At 40.3% G+C, this 18068-nt stretch overlaps 2 protein-coding genes across 3 annotated transcripts in view; one reads left to right on the plus strand and one right to left on the minus strand.

Annotated features, from left to right (window-relative positions):
- The window catches only part of kiaa0753 (KIAA0753 ortholog), a 41940-nt gene extending 31804 nt beyond the window's left edge, over nucleotides 1-10136 (minus strand). For both annotated transcript variants that reach the window (XM_060848471.1, XM_060848470.1), the window contains exons 1-3: nucleotides 9927-10136; nucleotides 9489-9658; nucleotides 8128-8731 (exon numbers count right to left, since the gene is read on the minus strand). In XM_060848471.1, the coding sequence (XP_060704454.1) occupies nucleotides 8128-8731; nucleotides 9489-9626 (742 nt within the window). In that variant the 5' untranslated portion in view covers nucleotides 9627-9658; nucleotides 9927-10136. The remainder of the gene's footprint in view (nucleotides 1-8127; nucleotides 8732-9488; nucleotides 9659-9926) is intronic.
- A 123-nt stretch (nucleotides 10137-10259) lies between these two features.
- On the plus strand, nucleotides 10260-17224 carry txndc17 (thioredoxin domain containing 17). The gene is made up of 4 exons (XM_060848474.1): nucleotides 10260-10484; nucleotides 12244-12325; nucleotides 13284-13359; nucleotides 16825-17224. Exons 1-4 carry the CDS (start codon nucleotides 10349-10351, stop codon nucleotides 16891-16893), a joined length of 363 nt encoding a protein of 120 aa, XP_060704457.1. The 5' UTR covers nucleotides 10260-10348; the 3' UTR covers nucleotides 16894-17224.
- Nucleotides 17225-18068: the final 844 nt, after the last annotated feature.

Below are 18068 nucleotides of genomic sequence, written 5' to 3' on the forward strand. Positions count from 1 at the left end.
TCATTCCATTTACTCACCCCCTCTTCGTGAAAATGTTGCCCCTTGGGTTCCTTTTAAATCTTTCCCTCTCACCTTAAGCTAAGCCTTCTTGTTTTGGACTCCCCTACCCTGTGAAGACCACCTTGGTTATTCACCTTACCTATGCCCTCTCATGATTTTATAAACCTTTGTAAGGTCCCCCCTTAGCCTCCGACTTTCCAGAGTTAATCACATTGCTATGGGTCCAGGAGTCCATGCAGGACAAAATGGATAAGGACATTAGTGAACCAAATAGGTATTTGCAACAATCAACAAGATGGGGATTTTGTTGGCATTAAAATTCAGTCTTCAGTTCCACTCTAACTATTCTTAATATTCATCTCCTTTGAAGGAGGTAAAGTAGTTATTTTTTCTAATGCCCATAAAGATGTTTCAGTAAATTAAGAAAAGATATATCTGACAAAACATATGGTTATACAAATTAATAACAAAGGGTCACTGGACTCAAAGCTAACTCTGTTTCTATTTCTAGTGAAAAACTGTGCTGTAACAAAATGGTCTGCTGAATGAGAAGGTTGTGTGTGTAATTTTCAATTGCTTGGGCAATGTTTAATATAAAAATCGTTTACATTAGCACTTTATTAAAAGAGTCATAGAGTCTTAGAGATGTACAGCATGAAAACAGACCCTTCGGTCCAACTCGTCCATGCCGACCAGATATCCCAACCCAACCTAGTCCCACCTGCCAGCACCCGACCGATATCCCTCCAAACCCTTCCTATTCATGTACCCATCCAGATACTTTTTAAATGTTGCAATTATACTAGCCTCTACCACTTCCTCTGGCAGTTCATTCCATACACTTACCACCCTCTGCGTGAAAAAGTTGTCCCTTAGGTCTCTTTTATATCTTTCCCCCTCACCCTAAACCTATGCGCTCTAGTTCTGGACTCCCCTACCCAGGGAAAAGACTTTATCTATTCATCCTATCCATGCCCCTCATGATTTTATAAACCTCTATAAGGTCACCCCTCAGCCTCCTATGGGGAAAATAGCCCTAGCCTATTCAACCTCTCCCTAAAGCTGAAATCCTCCAACCCTGCCAACATCCTTTTAAATCTTTTCTGAACCCTTTCAAGTTTCACAACATCTTTCTGATAAGAAAGTGACCAGAATTGCATGCTGCCAGACATGGTGGGGTTCTCCAGTGCTTTGTTTTAGGTTAGGATTTCTAGCATTTTTTAAAAATAGATTACTGTTACACAAATTAAGACGATATGGCTCTACTGGAGGAAGACAAGCAATTGTATGGTTGTAAATGGCTGTGCACATTTCTCTGAGGTAAAGGAAACAGAGGGCTAAGGAATCTAATGCACATACACCGAGAATTGTTAAAGAAGACTTTCCACAACTCTTAAAACTGTGGTCTCAACAGAAATCCTTAATCAATAGCAATTTTATACAACATAACTAAAATATCTCTATACATCTTATTTAATTTGTCTCTTATACAATTTTAATTAAACCAATGTCTTAAATAATGTGAATGCCTCATGATGCTGACAGCTTACAGATTTGGATTTAGAAATCATGCATTTTTTTTTGCTAATGCACTAAAAATAGCCCTTTTCAAATTTTTAAACTAAAAATCCAAGTAGGCAATTAAGCAACAAGAAATATGTTAAGTCAGTCTATTAAATCTTGGGAGCCCATGAATAACCCCTGGATCACAGTTTAGGTATATGATTTGGAAGGGGTTAGAGAGTTATGGGCCAAATGCTTGCCAATGGGACTAGGTCAGATGGGGATGTCTGATCGGCGCAAAAGAGTTGGGCCAAAGGATCTGTTTGCATGCTGCACGATGGCATGAATCTATAAGATGCCTGTTGGGGGATTCAAGATGGCGGCGATCTGAATAGGTCTGAGCTCTGCACCTCATCCCAAGGTAGTAATATTTTTTCATCACCCCCCACCTTTAACAATATTTTTTTCCAAAAATAAACTAACAGTAAAACAATGTTTAAATCCTTGATTAGTCATTCCCACATGCTCAAGGGGAAGAAAATGGCCAAGTCTCAACACTCAGGAGACTCGAAAACAGCAGGGGTCCTGAGACTGTAATGGGGGATGTAGCTGAAGCTCCCTCCGTGAAAGAAATGCCTGCACAGCAGAACATTGTGGAGGAACTTGGAGCGATCCGACAGTTGACCTAGGAGCACAAAAGCATGAGGAGTTGGAAGGGCTCGGAAAGTGAGTTGAAGAGTTTGAATGGCGGACCACGGCATCTGAGACAGTGGTCCAATCCTCGATGGGGCAGATCCATGCCCTTGAGAAACAGGTTCAGGCCCTGAGTAAGTCGATGACCAGGAAAATAGAGGAAGGAGGTAAGGCATTCAGGTCATTGGCCTGCCGGAGGGAGTAGAAGTTTTTTTGAAGACTGGTTGCCATAATTTCTTGGCTGGGATGCAGAGGCGGACTGGGTGAAGGTTGACAGAGCTCACCAGTTTGTGGTGCACAGATTCGGTTAGGGTCAGTGCCCCCGTCCGGTTTGGATACAATTTCAATTCTACAGGGACAAGCAGAGTGTCATGGAAACTTCTAGACAGTCAGGGAGAGATCCGCAGGCCTTGACCCATCAGGGAACTAAGATAATGATTTTTCAGGACTTTTCTGCAGCAGTGATCCACAAGTAGAAATCGTTTGATGAAGTCAAGAGAAGGTTAAAGGTTAATATTCGATGAGGTACCCAGTAGTGCTTCGTATTACTTACAAGACAACTGTATGGTCACTTCATTCCTTGGAGCAAGCCAAAACCTTCTTGGACACTTTAAAATAATGTAGATGTATTTATGGACATGGATAATAGTGTCTGGGTTTTTTTTGTCTTGCTTTTATTTCTTGTACTTTCACACTTTTCCCAAAGAAGTTGTTGTTGGTGAATGTTCTTTTCTCTCCGAGCGGTGTGAAATTGCTTATTTTTTTTGGGGGGGGGCGGGGGGGCAAAGTGCTCACTGATTTAGTTATATCTTTGTGTTTACAATGTCCTTTGTTTGGTTTCTTCCATCGCTTGGGTTTGGGACGCTGCTCAAGCTGGAAGGGGGAGATGCTGAAGTGTGTGGGAAATGTAAGCACCGTCTGTGGGCAGGTGTAGTGTCCTCCATTAAGTGCCTTTTGTGTTCTGTAGGGTTTTTTTTGTTTTTTGCAAATAGACTCCTTTTGAGTATACTCAGATGAATTCCGCCTCTTGGCAGATCAAAGGTGATTGCAAAGGATCATGGTTAGCAGCATTCTTAAACGGTGCACCTGGAATATCAAAGGGATTCATTCGCCAGTTAAAAGAAAAAAGGTGTTGTTGAGCCTTAGAGAGAGCGGATGTTGCCCTGTTACAGGAGACTCATCTTAATGACAAGGAACACTTCAAGTTACAACAGGGTGGGTTTGACTGGGTGTTTTTCTCATCTTTTAGTAAAAGGAGCAGAGAAGTGGCAATACTCATCCGGAAGGGTCTCCCACTTAATTTAATAGATTGTGCTGAAGATGAGTATGGTCAGTTTGTTATTCTTAAGATCTTATACATGGTGAGGAATATAGTAGTTTGAATGTCTACTGTCCTTTGTCCCACCGTTGTAAATTTCCGACTGATATACTAAGCTGATGGCCTTGGCCTCGTGGCATATTATTATGGGGAGGGATTTTTAATTGCTTTATGGATCTTGTGGTGGATAGAATACCCGAAGGCGCCCCCCCCCCCCCCACCAAAGCTTTCATCACAATCTAAGCAGTTGGGTGATCTATGTGTGGAATTGGAGTTGGTCGATGTTTGGAGATATTTACACCCTACTGGCAGAGATTTTATATTCTTATCCAATCCTCATAAATGGCACACAAAGATGGATTATTTTCTAACTCCAGCAGCTTTTTTAGATTTGGTAGTATCCTGTTCGATTGGGAATATTACCATCTCTGATCATGCAGCAGTGTATTTAATGGTTAAGATTAAGGGTGATGCGATGGGCTCATGGTACTGGCAAATGGATCCCTTCATCGCCAAGGACAGCAAGTTTGTAGAATACCTCTCTCAGGAATTTGAAGCTTTTTTGGCCACCAACTCAGATAAAGCTAATAATCTGTCCATTCGTTGGGAGACTGCTAAGGCCTATGCTAAAGGGATAATTATCTCATAATCTGCCAGTCAGAAACAACAGAAGGGAGAGCAGCAACGTCTGCTTGAGGCACAACTAAAGGCAGCTAAGATGGCATAGGACATATAAGATGGCCTGTGACGAAACTGCAGCAGATCACAGCTCTCCAATCCACCTTAACCTCTAAGCTAACGCATACAGTAAGGAAAGAACTTTCCTTTGCGAAGCAGAGGCTGTTTGAGCATGATGATCGGCCAGGTAAATACTTGGCATATTAGGTCAGGAAGAAAAACACCTCCCTGTCTATTGCTTTTATTAGGGAAAGGAACGGGACTCTTACTTATGATGCTAAAATGATCAATGAGGAGTTTCGGAGGTTTTACTCTGAACTTTACCAGTCTGAATGCTGTGAAGACAGATGGAATAAGATGGAGTTTTATTTAGGAATGTGGATCTTCTTGGGTGTGTCTGCTGAACAGGTGTCTCCCTTAGTGCTCCCTAACAGCCCAAGAGACATAGGATGTGGTGAGGCAACTTCAAAGTGGAAAGGCGCTCGGCCTTGATGGCTTGCCCAGTAAGTTTTATAAAGAATTCGTAAACATACTGTCAAGACCGATGTTAGACATGTGTAACTGTTCACACACAGCTGAAAATGTGTTGCTGGTCAAAGCACAGCAGGTCAGGCAGCATCCAAGGAACAGGAAATTCGACGTTTCGGGCCAGAGCCCTACTACTAACTGTTCATACAGTCAGGATTGCCTCCCGCCATCCTTGAGAGAGGCTAATCTCTTATCATCAAGAAAGGGAAGACCCCAGAAGAGTATACTTTTTACAGACTGATTTCGCTTTTAAACTCTGACTTTTAAAACTTTATTGAAGATTCTGGCATTGAGGTTGGAGAGGGTGTTCCCTCTATTGTTAAAGAGGGTCAGACGGGCTTTTTAAAGGGTCGCAGATCTTCTAATAATGTTAGGAGACTGCTTAACATGATTGAAGTATGCCAGCAAAAGTCAGTTCAAGGGTTGGTGGTTTCCTTGGATGTGGAGAAGGCATTTGATTGGGTGGAATGGCCACACCTTTTTTATACCCTGGAGCGGTTTGGCCTGGGTGAAGTGTTTACTAGATGGGTAAGGGACATTTACAGTGACCTTCTGGCAGCAGTGCTCACTGATGGTATAAGGGGACTGATAATTTTAACATTGGTAGGGGCAGTTGGAAAGGCTGTCCCCTCTCACCTTTCCTCTTCACATTTGTGATTGAGCCACTGGCAGAGGCCATTCATAGGGATTCTAATATAGTTGCCCCAAAGATAGGGTCGAAGGTGCAGAAGATCACATTATATGCAAATGATGTTCTCATTTTTCTTTCAGTGTCCCAGTTGATACAACGTATTAAATCACTTAGCTTTTTCTTAGGTTACAAGATCAATTTTTCAAAATCGCAGGCTATGCCTATGAGGGGGTCTGAGGAAAATACCAGACATTGAAGGTGGGTTCCCCTTTAAGTGAGTACAGGGAGGCTGTCTTTATTTGGGCCTCTCTGTTACCCCTAGTTTTGATCAGTTATTCAAGGCTAATTTGTTTAAATTGTTTGACAAGATTAAACAAGACATTCAAAGCTGGGGGGCCCTGCCAACATCATGGCTAGGTTGAGTTGCTCTTATTAAAATGAATGTTCTTCCTCACTTATTATACCCTCTGTGGGTGCTTTCTTTGCTTTTTCCTAGATAAATGTTTAGGAAATTAAATGGTCGGTTTAGTTCTTTTATGTGGCCCCATAAGCAGCCTCTTATCAAGCTTATGAAATTGCAAATGCCCCAGGGGTTTGGAGAAGTGGCTCTCTTGGATGTCAGAAGACATCAATTGAACTCCCTTTTATCTTTTGACAATGATTGGGCCTGTGAGGATTCAACATCGATATGGTTGGACATCGAGGCCTCCCAGACAAAGTGTCCTCTTATTAACCTGTTGTTTCTGGATAAAATGAGGATAGTTGCGGAACATTGCCACAATACAATAGTTGCTAACACTGTCAAAGCATGAAGGGCAATACGTCTAAAGCATCTTTCCACACTGCCATAATTGGTATGCCAGGTTTTTGGCCAGGGACAATGGATCCAAGGTTTAATCCTGGGCGGATAGGGGAGTCTCTTGTTTGCGTGACCTGTTTGAAGATGAAATGCTAATGTCATTTGATCAAATAACTCGTAAGTATGGATTATTGAGCAAGGACCTCTCTTGTTTTTCTCAGATCAGAGGTTTTATCTGAAAAGAGACCACGCTTCTGACTGAGTCTTATAGATCTAATATGGAAAAGAGGGTGCTTCAGCCTAAGAGCTCTCCATCATTGGTTTGGAGGAGGCTCCTCAGATGACATTGAACGATTACGGCAGGTCTGAGAGAGAGAATTAGGGGTGGAAATCACTCGGGAAACTCGGGAGAACATTTGTGAGGAGTGTGAGGAAGATTTCAATAAGTAATCAGACCCATGCTATGCAGTTAAACATTTTCATAGAGCTCATCTGTCCCCAGATCGTCTTGCAAAATTTAAGCAGGGTACGTTTTCAATGTGCCCCAAATGTAAAATAAATACAGGTACCCTCACTCATTGCTTGTGATGCTGCTACAGACTCCATACGTACTGGGGTACTGTGGCAGGAGTAATACAGGGGGTCTTGGGGACTGAAGTTCAGGTGGACTTGGTTTCTCTTCTCCAGGGTTTGTCGAATTTATCTCCCTTAGATTTATATGAGAGAAAGCTTTTTAGCATCCTCCCTTTTTATGCGAGGAAGAACATTCTGATGTGCTGGCTGTCCGAGAACCCACCCCCGGATCTGTTGGGGTGGCAAAAGTTAATTATGGAACACATTCCTTTGAACTTTCTTACAAATATAGTGCACCAGAAAATGGACAAATTTTATAAGATATAGCAGCCCTTTTTGAATTATTTGGAAGCAAATCAGTCCGCCATTTTAATTAGGGCTTTTGTCTACCCATGGAGGTTTGATTTAATAAGCCTAATGTCCTGGAGAGGAAGAATTTCAAGCAGATGTGAGTTTAATAATTGATGCTCTCGAAGGATGAAAGCTGAGGTCTTGTCCGGCTGAGCGGCATTATTTATTTACTTATTGATGTGTAATGAGTGTAGTTGTGAGTTCTTTTATAGTAGAGTCATAGAGATGTACAGCATGGAAACAGACCCTTCGGTCCAACCCATCCACGCTGACCAGATATCCCAACCCAATCTAGTCCCACCTGCCACCACCTGGCCCATATCCCTCCAAACCCTTACTATTCACATACCCATCCAAATGTCTCTTAAATGTTGCAATTGTACCAGCCTCCACCACATCCTCTGGCAGCTCATTCCATACACGTACCACCCTCTGCGTGAAAAAGTTGCCCCTTAGGTGTCTTTTATATCTTTCCCCTCTCACCCTAAACTTATGCCCTCTAGTTCTGGACTCCCCAACCCCAGGGAAACGACTTTGTCTATTTATCCTATCCTTGCCCCTCATAATTTTGTAAACCTCTATAAGGCCTCCCCTCAGCCTCCAATGCTCCAGGGAAAACAGTCCCAGCATGTTCAGCCTCCCTCTGGAGCTCAGATCCTCCAACCCTGGCAACATCCTTGAAAGGGTTCAGAAAAGATTTACAAGTTTCACAACATCTTTCCGATAGGAAGGAGACCAGAAGTGCACAATATTCCAACAGTGGCCTAACCAATGTAGTTGGTTTATTCTTTATCATTGCTGTTTTTGTTGTTATAGTGTTCTAATTTTCATTTTTTAAAATTTTATAATTTTGTAAAGAAAATTTTTTCAATAATTTTTTTTAAATATGCTTTTTAATAATACCATAAAGGCTTGGTTTGACCTCCAAAATGCATGGAGTTTAAAAGATATTTCCAGTCTCCAACAATGCCTTGGTTATGCAACATCATACAGTGTATGCATGTAAATCACAAATTTCATAATTTGGTATTAATTTTAAATAAAATTTTGTACCTCTCTTGGACAGCTCCTCAATTTTTTGAAAGTACTTGCTGAGCTCTGTTCTCAGCCTACGAATCTCTTCAGCAGTTTTGCTGCCCTGGTTCTGACGATTCAGATCTGGGCCTGGGTCATGCGTTGGTGGTGAATCTGTGCGAGCAGGCCTGGCTTGGCTTTGGTCAGACGTGCAAATATAAACTCTGGCACTAGACTTTGTAATGCCTTCTTTTGAAGTTTGGTTCTTTTGCTGTTTCAGCTTTGTAAGTGTCTCCATTTTCAGCCGATTCCTGACATATGCAGCATTCTCAAAAGACTTCCCCTTCACTCGATTAATATACTTTGATGTTTCTGCTTGATCTTGCTCAAGTTTATACAAGTAATCCTTCATTTGTTCTTCCAGATGCCCTTTTTTTAGATCACGCTTTGCCATCCGAACAGCCATATTCAGTCTCTCTTCAGACACAGAAGAAAATGGCACAGAGTTGCTCATACTCTGAGCATCATTCTGAACATGCAGATCACAAGGTTGGCGTAACTTTTCAATTATAATTGGACGAGGTTCGGTGACTGTCGCAGCCAGGTTGGATACAGTACTTAGTGCATCTTTATTGAATTTTAACTAAAAAAAAAGTTTAAGAAAAGCTTTACCAATTCAAAAATTTCTTATTGTCCAGTCTTACTTTATTATAAGTAAGGAAACACAAGCTTTTCCTTCTTCTCCTTCCAGCACTAGCAGTAGAAACCTGCTTCCACAGTATTAGTTTGTAAATAACCCGGGCAGTCACAGTAATTCAGAATCCAATTCTTTCCAGCAACATGAGGGAAGTGTTGACCATCACCTCAGTGCCTTATCAGGTCTGACACAAGATATGGAATTTTTACTGTGAAAAAGTCACAGAGATTAACGTCATCATTATCAACATGATCAGCCATGATCTGTTTGAATAGCAGAGCAGGCTCAATGGGCCAAATGGCTTACTCTTGATGGGCCGAAGGGCCTGTTTCCACACTGTAAGTAATCTAATCTAATCTAATCCTACTACTATATTCTATGTTCCTATGCTGTGGCCCACAATGCATTATTCCACCAATGCATGACTCTACTCCTGGCTACTTTGTTTGTTAATATCTGATATATGCAACAATTTTTTCCTCTTTACACAATGGAAACAAACAGATGAAATAAAGAACCCTATCGCAAACAAAGTAATAATTTTGAAATACAGCTTGTTCAAAATTTGCAGTTTCCTTCTAAAAATAAATTTCATAAATTTTACAGTTCATTAACATTCTTTAAATTATTGTCACAGCATTCTTTTTAAGTCACAGCACTATACCTTGTTAGGCATATAATAAACCTGATAACAAATACATACCTGATTCTTGTAAAATTGTGATCCACTCTGTACATTCCTTCCAACATCTTGTCCAGCTGATACGGAAGGCACCCAAGTCCCAAAGGAGTGCGCTGAATTCAAGATCTGCGTTTGGTGATGCTGAATCTTTGTGGCCATGACCAAAGTGATTTAACTAAAGTAGCCAAACTCTACATTAAAACAAACACAGAAGCTATCAGGTAATTCTTCACAACTTAACTTAAAACCAAAACAACACAATGACATGGGGCGACTTTTTTGTGAAGAAAGTAGTTAGAACAGAAACAGGAAAAATGGGGACAACTTAAAAATTAAATGGGCAAGAGCCAGCCTTATGAAATTGGGAAACGCGAAGAGGCGAAAATTAATTAACATTTGGAAAAGAGTAGGTTAATAAATGAAAGTCAGCACAAGTGAGCAAATAAATAGTTAATTCACGTTTGACTAAGCTGATTGAGTTCTCGACTACAACAGCCCGCCCCTTGTTCAAGCTCATCCCTTAACCAGTGATGCGAAGATAGGGAGCTGCCCAGGACATTGCGACCGTCCACTTGAGGCCCAAGGCCAGGCTATCGGTCTGCAGACGTCACAGGACCAAAGCGCCCGCTGTTGCCAGGCGCCCGGTTGCTAATCACCGGGTTCCTGTAGTTGGCGTCACCCGGATCTGCCCCTGTAGAGGCTGCCGGGACTTGCCTGCACTCGCCGCACGCATGCGTATCCCTTAAAATGGGAGATGGAAGCAGAGACCTGCTATCGCGCATGTGCCTCTCTTTGAGCGGGCAAACGTCTCGAAGTTGCGCGTGCGCACGGCGTCGCTCTAACGGACGCCGCGGCGGGTTGAAGGTCGGGGAGCTGTGAAGATGGTTTTGTTGGAGGTGTCTGGATACGATGAGTTTGTGAAGGCGGTGGACGCTAACAAGGAAAACACAATCTTCGCGTATTTCACCGGGTCGAAGGACCCGCAGGGTGTGAGCTGGTGCCCAGACTGTGTGACAGGTGGGGGGTTTAAGCTGTTCAGTGTTTCCCGGGGAGGAGGCTGTTTAAACTCTGCTCCTGGGAACATTCCTGTGGAAAACTCTCGTGGGCCAGAGGGTGGTGTGGAGTCTAGCCTTAATAGCAACCAACAAGGTGACTCCAATTAAAACCATGATAGGGCCAGTGCTGTTCCGCTGTTAGTTTAAAAGGTTCAATAAGACCCGATTAACTGGAGAACTTTTATAACTTAAAGTCTGGCAATAGTTAGTCAACAGCTATGGAGAGACGCACTCATGTGAACTTTAATACAAGTTTGGCTCCTGCTGTCTTTCTTTCGAAATGATGCTGGGGTTTGGTGACCAGTCCATTCCTGAGGGTGCATGTCTCACCTGCCCCAGACGTTTCAAAACGTATCTGAACAAATGGCCATTCTTCGTGTGTAGACGAGATGGACTCAAATGTTGCTTTCCTTTTAAAAGCTTTTAACCCTGCATTCACTTGCCCCAAAGACATCCATTCAAAAACCAATCTAAATCTCTAATCTGGAAGGTCACAGTCTGACACCCCCCCCCCCCCCCCCTTGTCCAGCTCCCAGGTAATCCACAGATGTCCCAGTTTCAGAATGTCCCAGACTGAAGCTTGGGGTCATGAACTTTGAGCCTGTTTGACAATTAATAGTTGGGATGTTAATTTAGAGGTGAATTCTGTGCACTTTGTTCACCTGGTGCCTCAGTACCTGTGGGGAAATGGAATGTGTAAGTCATTCCAAGATTATTGTGCTCCCTTTTAAATATGAAAGGTATGCAACAAAGGTACATAACCATGAAAGAAGCTTATCAAACTAAATGATATTCCACTCTTGTGACTTTTTAAATATTCTGTAGATTTTTGTCCTGGCCATTGATCACAGATGGCCTCACGTGACTGCCAGTATATGATTTATTGCATGTTGTCCAAAATGTTTTAATTTCCATTGATTCTATGGACTAAATTTATGCCAGTCCATCTATAGCCATTTCAGATTTTTACTATGTGTGGAGATAGTTGATACGTTTGGAGCCGATGAGAGACAAATGCATTCCTTCTACGCCAAAGGCAGAGGCATTACCACTGTATCTTAAGAGCCCTTCTATGTATGTGTATAAATAATAAAAGTAGGTGTGAAGTAGTCTTGTGTTTTTTGGTGATATGACGAACATGATAATTAAGTCAGACTTGGGTGTTGAAACCTCTTACTGCAATGAGAATAAATCTCAGCAGTTTTGACTAGCCTGTGCCAAGTGTTGGATAACAGTTAAGCAATGAGGTCACCTCCAGAAAAGGCCAGTTGTTTTAGGTGAGGAGTGGCTTGGGAAGGAATAATAGGATTTTTCACCAAGAAAAGCAATCACATAGGTAGATAAGTAATTTTGTAATTTACTGAAGACATGCTCACATTTGAGCTATGCCAGCAGCTGCAACACTTTAGCTCTCAAATAAGAGTGCCTGATAATAACAGTTGCCTGATGTCAAGGAATGAGCAGCCAGTATTTTGCTATTGTGCAAGTTTTAACCATGATAGCCATTAAGAAATGCTAATTTACTGTGAACTTGGACAGTTAAATTCAAAAGATATGGATTTCAGTAAATATAAATTGTTCCATTCACCCATCCAGTTGTCAGTGAACTGTACCAGTTCTTGGTATTTGCCTCTATAGGCATATTTGGGTTAATATTTCAATGAAAATGAAATAGCTGATGTCCAGAGTATTATGATCCAATGAGTTTTATCTTTCTTTAGCTGAACCAATAGTCCGTGGACTGCTGAGTGAATTGCCTGAAGGATCTGTCTTCATCTATTGTCAAGTCGGTGACAAGCCATAGTGAGTTATGTGTTTTTTAACTGTCAAAAAACTTGCTTCCAATTGTTTAGAAAACATTTCAGTGAACTGAAAACCCAATTCTGTCATCTTTTAAGAGCAAAGTTACATTAGATCATTAGATATTAAACTTAACCTATTATGACAGATTGCCTAATCAGAATTACATCTTTACTCTGGGTTTCCAATACAGATATTACTTCTACCCAATTCAAATTTAGTCCTAGTTATCCAACTGAACAGCGACGATACAAAAGATACCAAACAATAATAATGATGGAAAAATTATGTCGCCAAGTGAGATTTGAAAGATGGTGTATAAATAACTTCTGAAATACCTCAGAATCTGGTTATCTTTGAAATTGGAATTGCTGAGTGAAGTTTAACCTCTTTTTTTTAAGTTAGATGTATTCTTGTGAACTTAATGTAGGTTGGAAATCCCGGTTATGATTTTACCTTTGACCCAAGGTGAGTGATGATGTGATGTGTATCTGAACAAACAGTGAACCTTTGTGTATGTGTTTTGTAGACAAGAAGAGCTGAAAATATTGCTAGGTTCTTAAAAAACCTTCCAACCTGCATTCACTTGCCCCAAAGAGACCAACTCAAAATTAAATCTGAAAGGTCACAGCATGACATTCCTTCAGCAACCCATCTCTCCAGTACAATTCCCAGCTAATCAACAATGTCCTAACATCAGCTGCCACTTATCAGTCTGGTTACCAGTGACTACAGCTTTATTGCCCAAAAGCTATGGCTCAGCAAACTCTGAGAGGCGATTTCAGACAACTAAATAACTCCAGTGCACTACTACGCAAAATAATATCAAAATTAATCATAAAATCACCGTGGTAATCATAAATAGCCTACTCATAGAAAGTAATAATAAATGCATCCTTTGACACCTGTGGTGATGCTTTTCACTGAAGGTAATGCACTTGTTTATTATTTCTCTGACCAGTTGGAAAGACCTTAAAAACGAATTTCGAACGGTTCTGAAAGTGAATGCTGTACCAACTCTCATGAAATATGGCACAGTGAGTAGAGAATAATCTTCAAGGCTATTTCTTCCCCTCAGTTTGCTACTTTATTGACCAGATGGGAATTTCTAAGATGCAGCTGCAAACAATGGGAACATAAATTGTATTGAACTTCAAGTCTTATGTAGATTTTAAGTGTAATCTTTGTTCCACTTTTTGGATTATTTAATTTTGTTTTTGGAATACCGAATGGACTCTTTTTCTTTTCAGATCATTCAGCAGATGTAATGTTTGAATTTTCATCTTGGAAACTTTAAAGTTGGGAGCTTGTTTTTGATTAATTGTCCATAGAATTTCTATATTGTTCCCGTGTTTGTACTGCTCTTTATGAAGAGTTTACAGGATTTCTTTGGGTTACTTTGCCCATTCTTATTCCTGTTGCAAATGCATATCAAGAATTGTTATGCTTAATCTGATTTCCTAACAACAGAATTGAAGCGATCTATGGATCGAGATGGTCAAAATGACAAATTCAGTCCAATTAGTTCACACCAGCTCCAAGATATCCTACTACTAAGGGGAAAGGTTTCTTAAAATCTGTTGGTCATAATTCTGTGTACACCTCCATCAGGTCACAATCAGCCTGCGCTGCTCTTAAAACAATTGCAGGCAAACTGTCTCTAATCATAACTGAAGCACTCCAGCCCATGCAATATTGTGGGACATCTCCTCTGCACGCTCTCTGGAGCAATAATTTTCTTCTTCTGGAGTGGCAACCAGAACTGCAAATAGTAACTCGGCTGGCCTAAAATTGCCCATTGTGTTAAGTGCATTAGTCAGGGGTAAATGTGGTAGGGGAATGGGTCTGGGTGGGTTACTCTTCAGAGTGTCAGTGTGGATTTGTTGGACCAAATGGTCTGTTTCCATACTGTAGGGAATCTAATTTAATCTAATCTAACCTCTTGCACAGCTCCACCATATCCTCTTTTTCCCTTACATGCATGTCCTTGCCTTGGTGCTTTCTCAAAATGCAACTTTTTCCAGATTAATTTTTGCCACTGTTTTTTGCCCATCTGAACAGACTATATTGTCCTGCAGTCTAAGATTTTCTTCCTCACTATTTACCATGCCAAGAATTTGTCAGCTGTGACGTTACTACATTGTCTCTATCATTAATGTACATTACAATGAAAGATCCAGCACCAAACCTTGCTACTGTACACCGGTGTCCAGTCACACAAACAACTTTCCACTGTCACCCTCTGCCTACTGCCACTAAACCAATTTTGCATCCAATTTGTTAACCTATCCTGTATCCCATGGACTCTTGCATTCTTGATCAGTCTCCCCATACAAGAGCTTGTCAAAAGCCTCACCTCCCACTTTCTATATACCTAATCCCACCTTTCTTTTTAAAAAAAAAATCAAACCAGACATAATCTTCCATTTCAGTCATAATTAACTATTCTTATTTAGTTCTTGCCTTCAGATTCTGTCCTGCAGATTTTTCCCAAAAATCTCCCTGCTACTGATTTTAGTCTCCCTGTTCATAGTTCCCTGGTTTATCCCTACAACCCTTTTGAGTAATGGTAGTAGGTTAGCTGTCCTAAGGGAATTTATTTTAAAAACCAGGCTTCTTGGAAGATGAGGGAAATAGAGATTATGAAAGACATCAATGTCAGATGTATTCTACAAATAACAGGTGAAATACAATTGTTGGGGAAAAGCAGTGAGTAAGAATAGAAGTGACAGTTAACATAGGGCAACCCAAAAAAACTATTTACATATTGGTAGATGGTGATAAGCTGTAGAAAGGCTTTACCAGGATGAGACCAGGTCAAATACTGAATGAATTAATATCACAGTTTAACCAGGACAGAATAATTTAACAAAAAACCATAGGCAGAGAGTGGAAGAAATGAAGTGTGAAAATCAAAAGGCAGGCTAGGCTTGATAGCTTGTCATGAAAAGGACAGGGGGAACTGGAAATAAATGCTTCGGAACTGGGAACAAGCCAGTTTTTAAGATAAGATTCAAATATGGCAAAGTAGACTGGGACTGTCTAGTTGCATTGGAAGTCTTTCAAAAAAAATTGTGCGGGCCAACACATTCCAATAAAGATGGAAAATGGGGCACGTACAGGGAAATCGGAATGTCGAGGAATGCACAGGATTAGGATAAGGTAAAAGTAAGGGACTTTTGGGAGATACCAATTGCTCAAAACACCTGAAGCACTTTCTAGATGCCTCTGGGTTAAGAGGCTGGTTGAAAATGAACTTAAAGCAAAAAAATCATAAAAGGAAAATCCAATGCTCTTATTTGACTTAAAGGCATTTTGTAAGTATATTGCGGTATGAGTTCAACCAGGCAAAGAATAGGGTCCATCCAAAGTAACTAAACAGTTTAAAGAGCCAGAAGACACAAGTGAGGTTTCAAACTCATTTTGCATTTTGTACTCATGATAGAGAAGGAAAACGCAAGTTTTGAAATCAGGAAGAAGGATTGTGATCTAAATGGATTATAATCAAGGAGCATTTAGCATGAACAATTTTAGCGGCTTTGAGATAAATATTAGCCATTGCAGTTAATTTTTCAATTGGTACGGTCATCTTGCACAAGTTTGTCATTTCCTAGCTGTTCGTCAACCTATCCTTTCCACTATTTGGACACAATCTTTTGCTTCTCAACTCTAACCAAATTGACTGTTCTTTTCCCTGCAATTAATTTCAAGGACATCCTCTCTTCCCAACACAATGCTTTCTCTATTCACTTTACTTTATGTCAATCTTTAAAATACAGGGTGTGGATTAAAAAGAAATGAAACTTGATTTGAGTTTGATCATTGTTGGAATAAAGGTGTCACCATGTTGGAAAAAGTGCCAGAGATGTTTACCTTAAGCACTAGAATAAAGCCAAGAATAAGCCTTTAGCACTGTAAATCACCTGGAAAACTAGGACACTTTTCACAAACAGAACTGGATGAATGTTCAATTTCACGAGGGTGTGGACTCTTCTGTATTGAAAGTGAGGACTACAGATGCTAAAGATCAGAGCTGGAAAAGGTGTGTTGCTGGAAAAGCGCAGCAGGTCAGGCAACATCCAAGGAGCAGGAGAAGCATAAGCCCAAAACGTCGATTCTCCTGCTCCTTGGATGTTGCCTGACCTGCTGTGCTTTTCCAGCAACACACTTTTTTTCAACTCTTCTGTATTGCAAAGGCAAGAGCAGAAAGTTAAACCACCTTTAAAATCATTAGACCATGGAACACTTACTAAACTAGCAATTTCAGATGGTATGAAAACAATCATCTGGAGCAAAATTCAAAATGAGCAGTAAAGATGCAAAAGTAAATGAATTTAGCAGCATTAGTGTTCTTGTTCCTGTAACTACGTAAACCACAATTGTTTAGCTGTTAAAATTAAATGATTTTAAATTTCTAATGAGGAGAGAATTAATTTTTTTTTGGCAAGTTGGTGCTAATACAAAACTTAATCTTTCAATTTCCAAACTTATTCTTGTTTCAGTCCCAAAAGCTGGTGGAATCAGAGCTGTTCAAGCCAAATCTTGTGCAAATGCTGTTGTCGGAGGATTGAAAGTTTCTTACTGTACCAGTCACAATCTTCAAAGCAAATGAGAATAAATTTGACTTTTGGTGAAAAAATTAAGTACAACCACATTCCGCTATGACTGTCTTGAAGCTTAACATGCAAATGTTATTGGGAGCCCTTCATCAGGTTATGATTTAGTTAGAACATGTGCTAAATTGTTCTTGAATCCTTTTCAAATGTTCAAAGAATAATGCAAGGGAAATGTAATTGTTATACCACCTTCATGAAATCAGAGCTTGAATTTTCCTGAATGTACAAGATTGTAGAATGTATTAAGCTGTGCAAAATTGATAGTTTAACTAACTATTGTCTTTGAATTCTGAATTTAAAATGGAATCAGTTTCAATTAATGATATCCAGTTCCAAATAAACTGTATAGTTTTTTTGTAAGAGACTCTGTAAAATTTAGTGTGGAGAATCTTCAATAACTAAAACCTGTTACAAAACAATGGTTCCTTGAAGCAGTATTTCTTTGGCATTTTTTTCTGGATTTAGCCCTTAAATTAACTTACCTGTAGATGACATTCAACATGGCTGAAGATTTTGCAGATGGATGGATAATCAATTTATGCTGATGACTAAAAATCAAAGGCAGTAGAATAACATTTGTGCAATAATGGTTAAGAATTGGAATAGGCTACCTGCATAGGTGGCCAGACTGCATTGGGTTTCATAACTACCTGAAAAAGGAGCTGGAAGTGGAACTAGGTAAATAAGTTGTCATCACCAGCCACTAAAGGGCTCTAGTGTTAAACAGTGCTCTCTATGGAGCTATAAGCAAAATCTGGGCACTACCTATACAATAAAGAGCTAATGTTGTCTAGAACCATAATCACTGGATAGATTAGCCCTTTATAACATTAATGGGTTTGTCTCAAGACGTTTAGTTGACTTCCTGGTAAACCTGAAAGTACTGATGGGGCTTCCTTCCATTTGGCCAATGGAGAAACTGGTGTTTTGTTATAACCTCAGTTTGAGGCTGTACAATTGGCATGCTTTTCTGCTGCCTGCAGACCTTGTTTCATAATTTGCTTTTAAATTAAAGCAATTGTTGGTCTTAAATTACTCTAAATGGCCCTAACATCCTAAAAAGGGCTGCCAATAAATAACATACCAAGCAAATTCACAGCAATTTGAAGAGTGGGTCTTATTTGATTCTG

Source organism: Hemiscyllium ocellatum, chromosome 31 (genome assembly GCF_020745735.1).
Source record: "Hemiscyllium ocellatum isolate sHemOce1 chromosome 31, sHemOce1.pat.X.cur, whole genome shotgun sequence".
NCBI lineage: Eukaryota > Metazoa > Chordata > Chondrichthyes > Orectolobiformes > Hemiscylliidae > Hemiscyllium > Hemiscyllium ocellatum.

Bases quoted from the DNA above. Each gene is read 5' to 3' on its own strand.
- txndc17 (XM_060848474.1), top strand. From the start codon at position 10,349: ATGGTTTTGTTGGAGGTGTCTGGATACGATGAGTTTGTGAAGGCGGTG. The intron at 10,485-12,243 runs GTGGGGGGTTTA...ATCTTTCTTTAG, and splicing joins GTGCCCAGACTGTGTGACAG to CTGAACCAATAGTCCGTGGA. The intron at 12,326-13,283 runs GTGAGTTATGTG...TTCTCTGACCAG, and splicing joins CAAGTCGGTGACAAGCCATA to TTGGAAAGACCTTAAAAACG.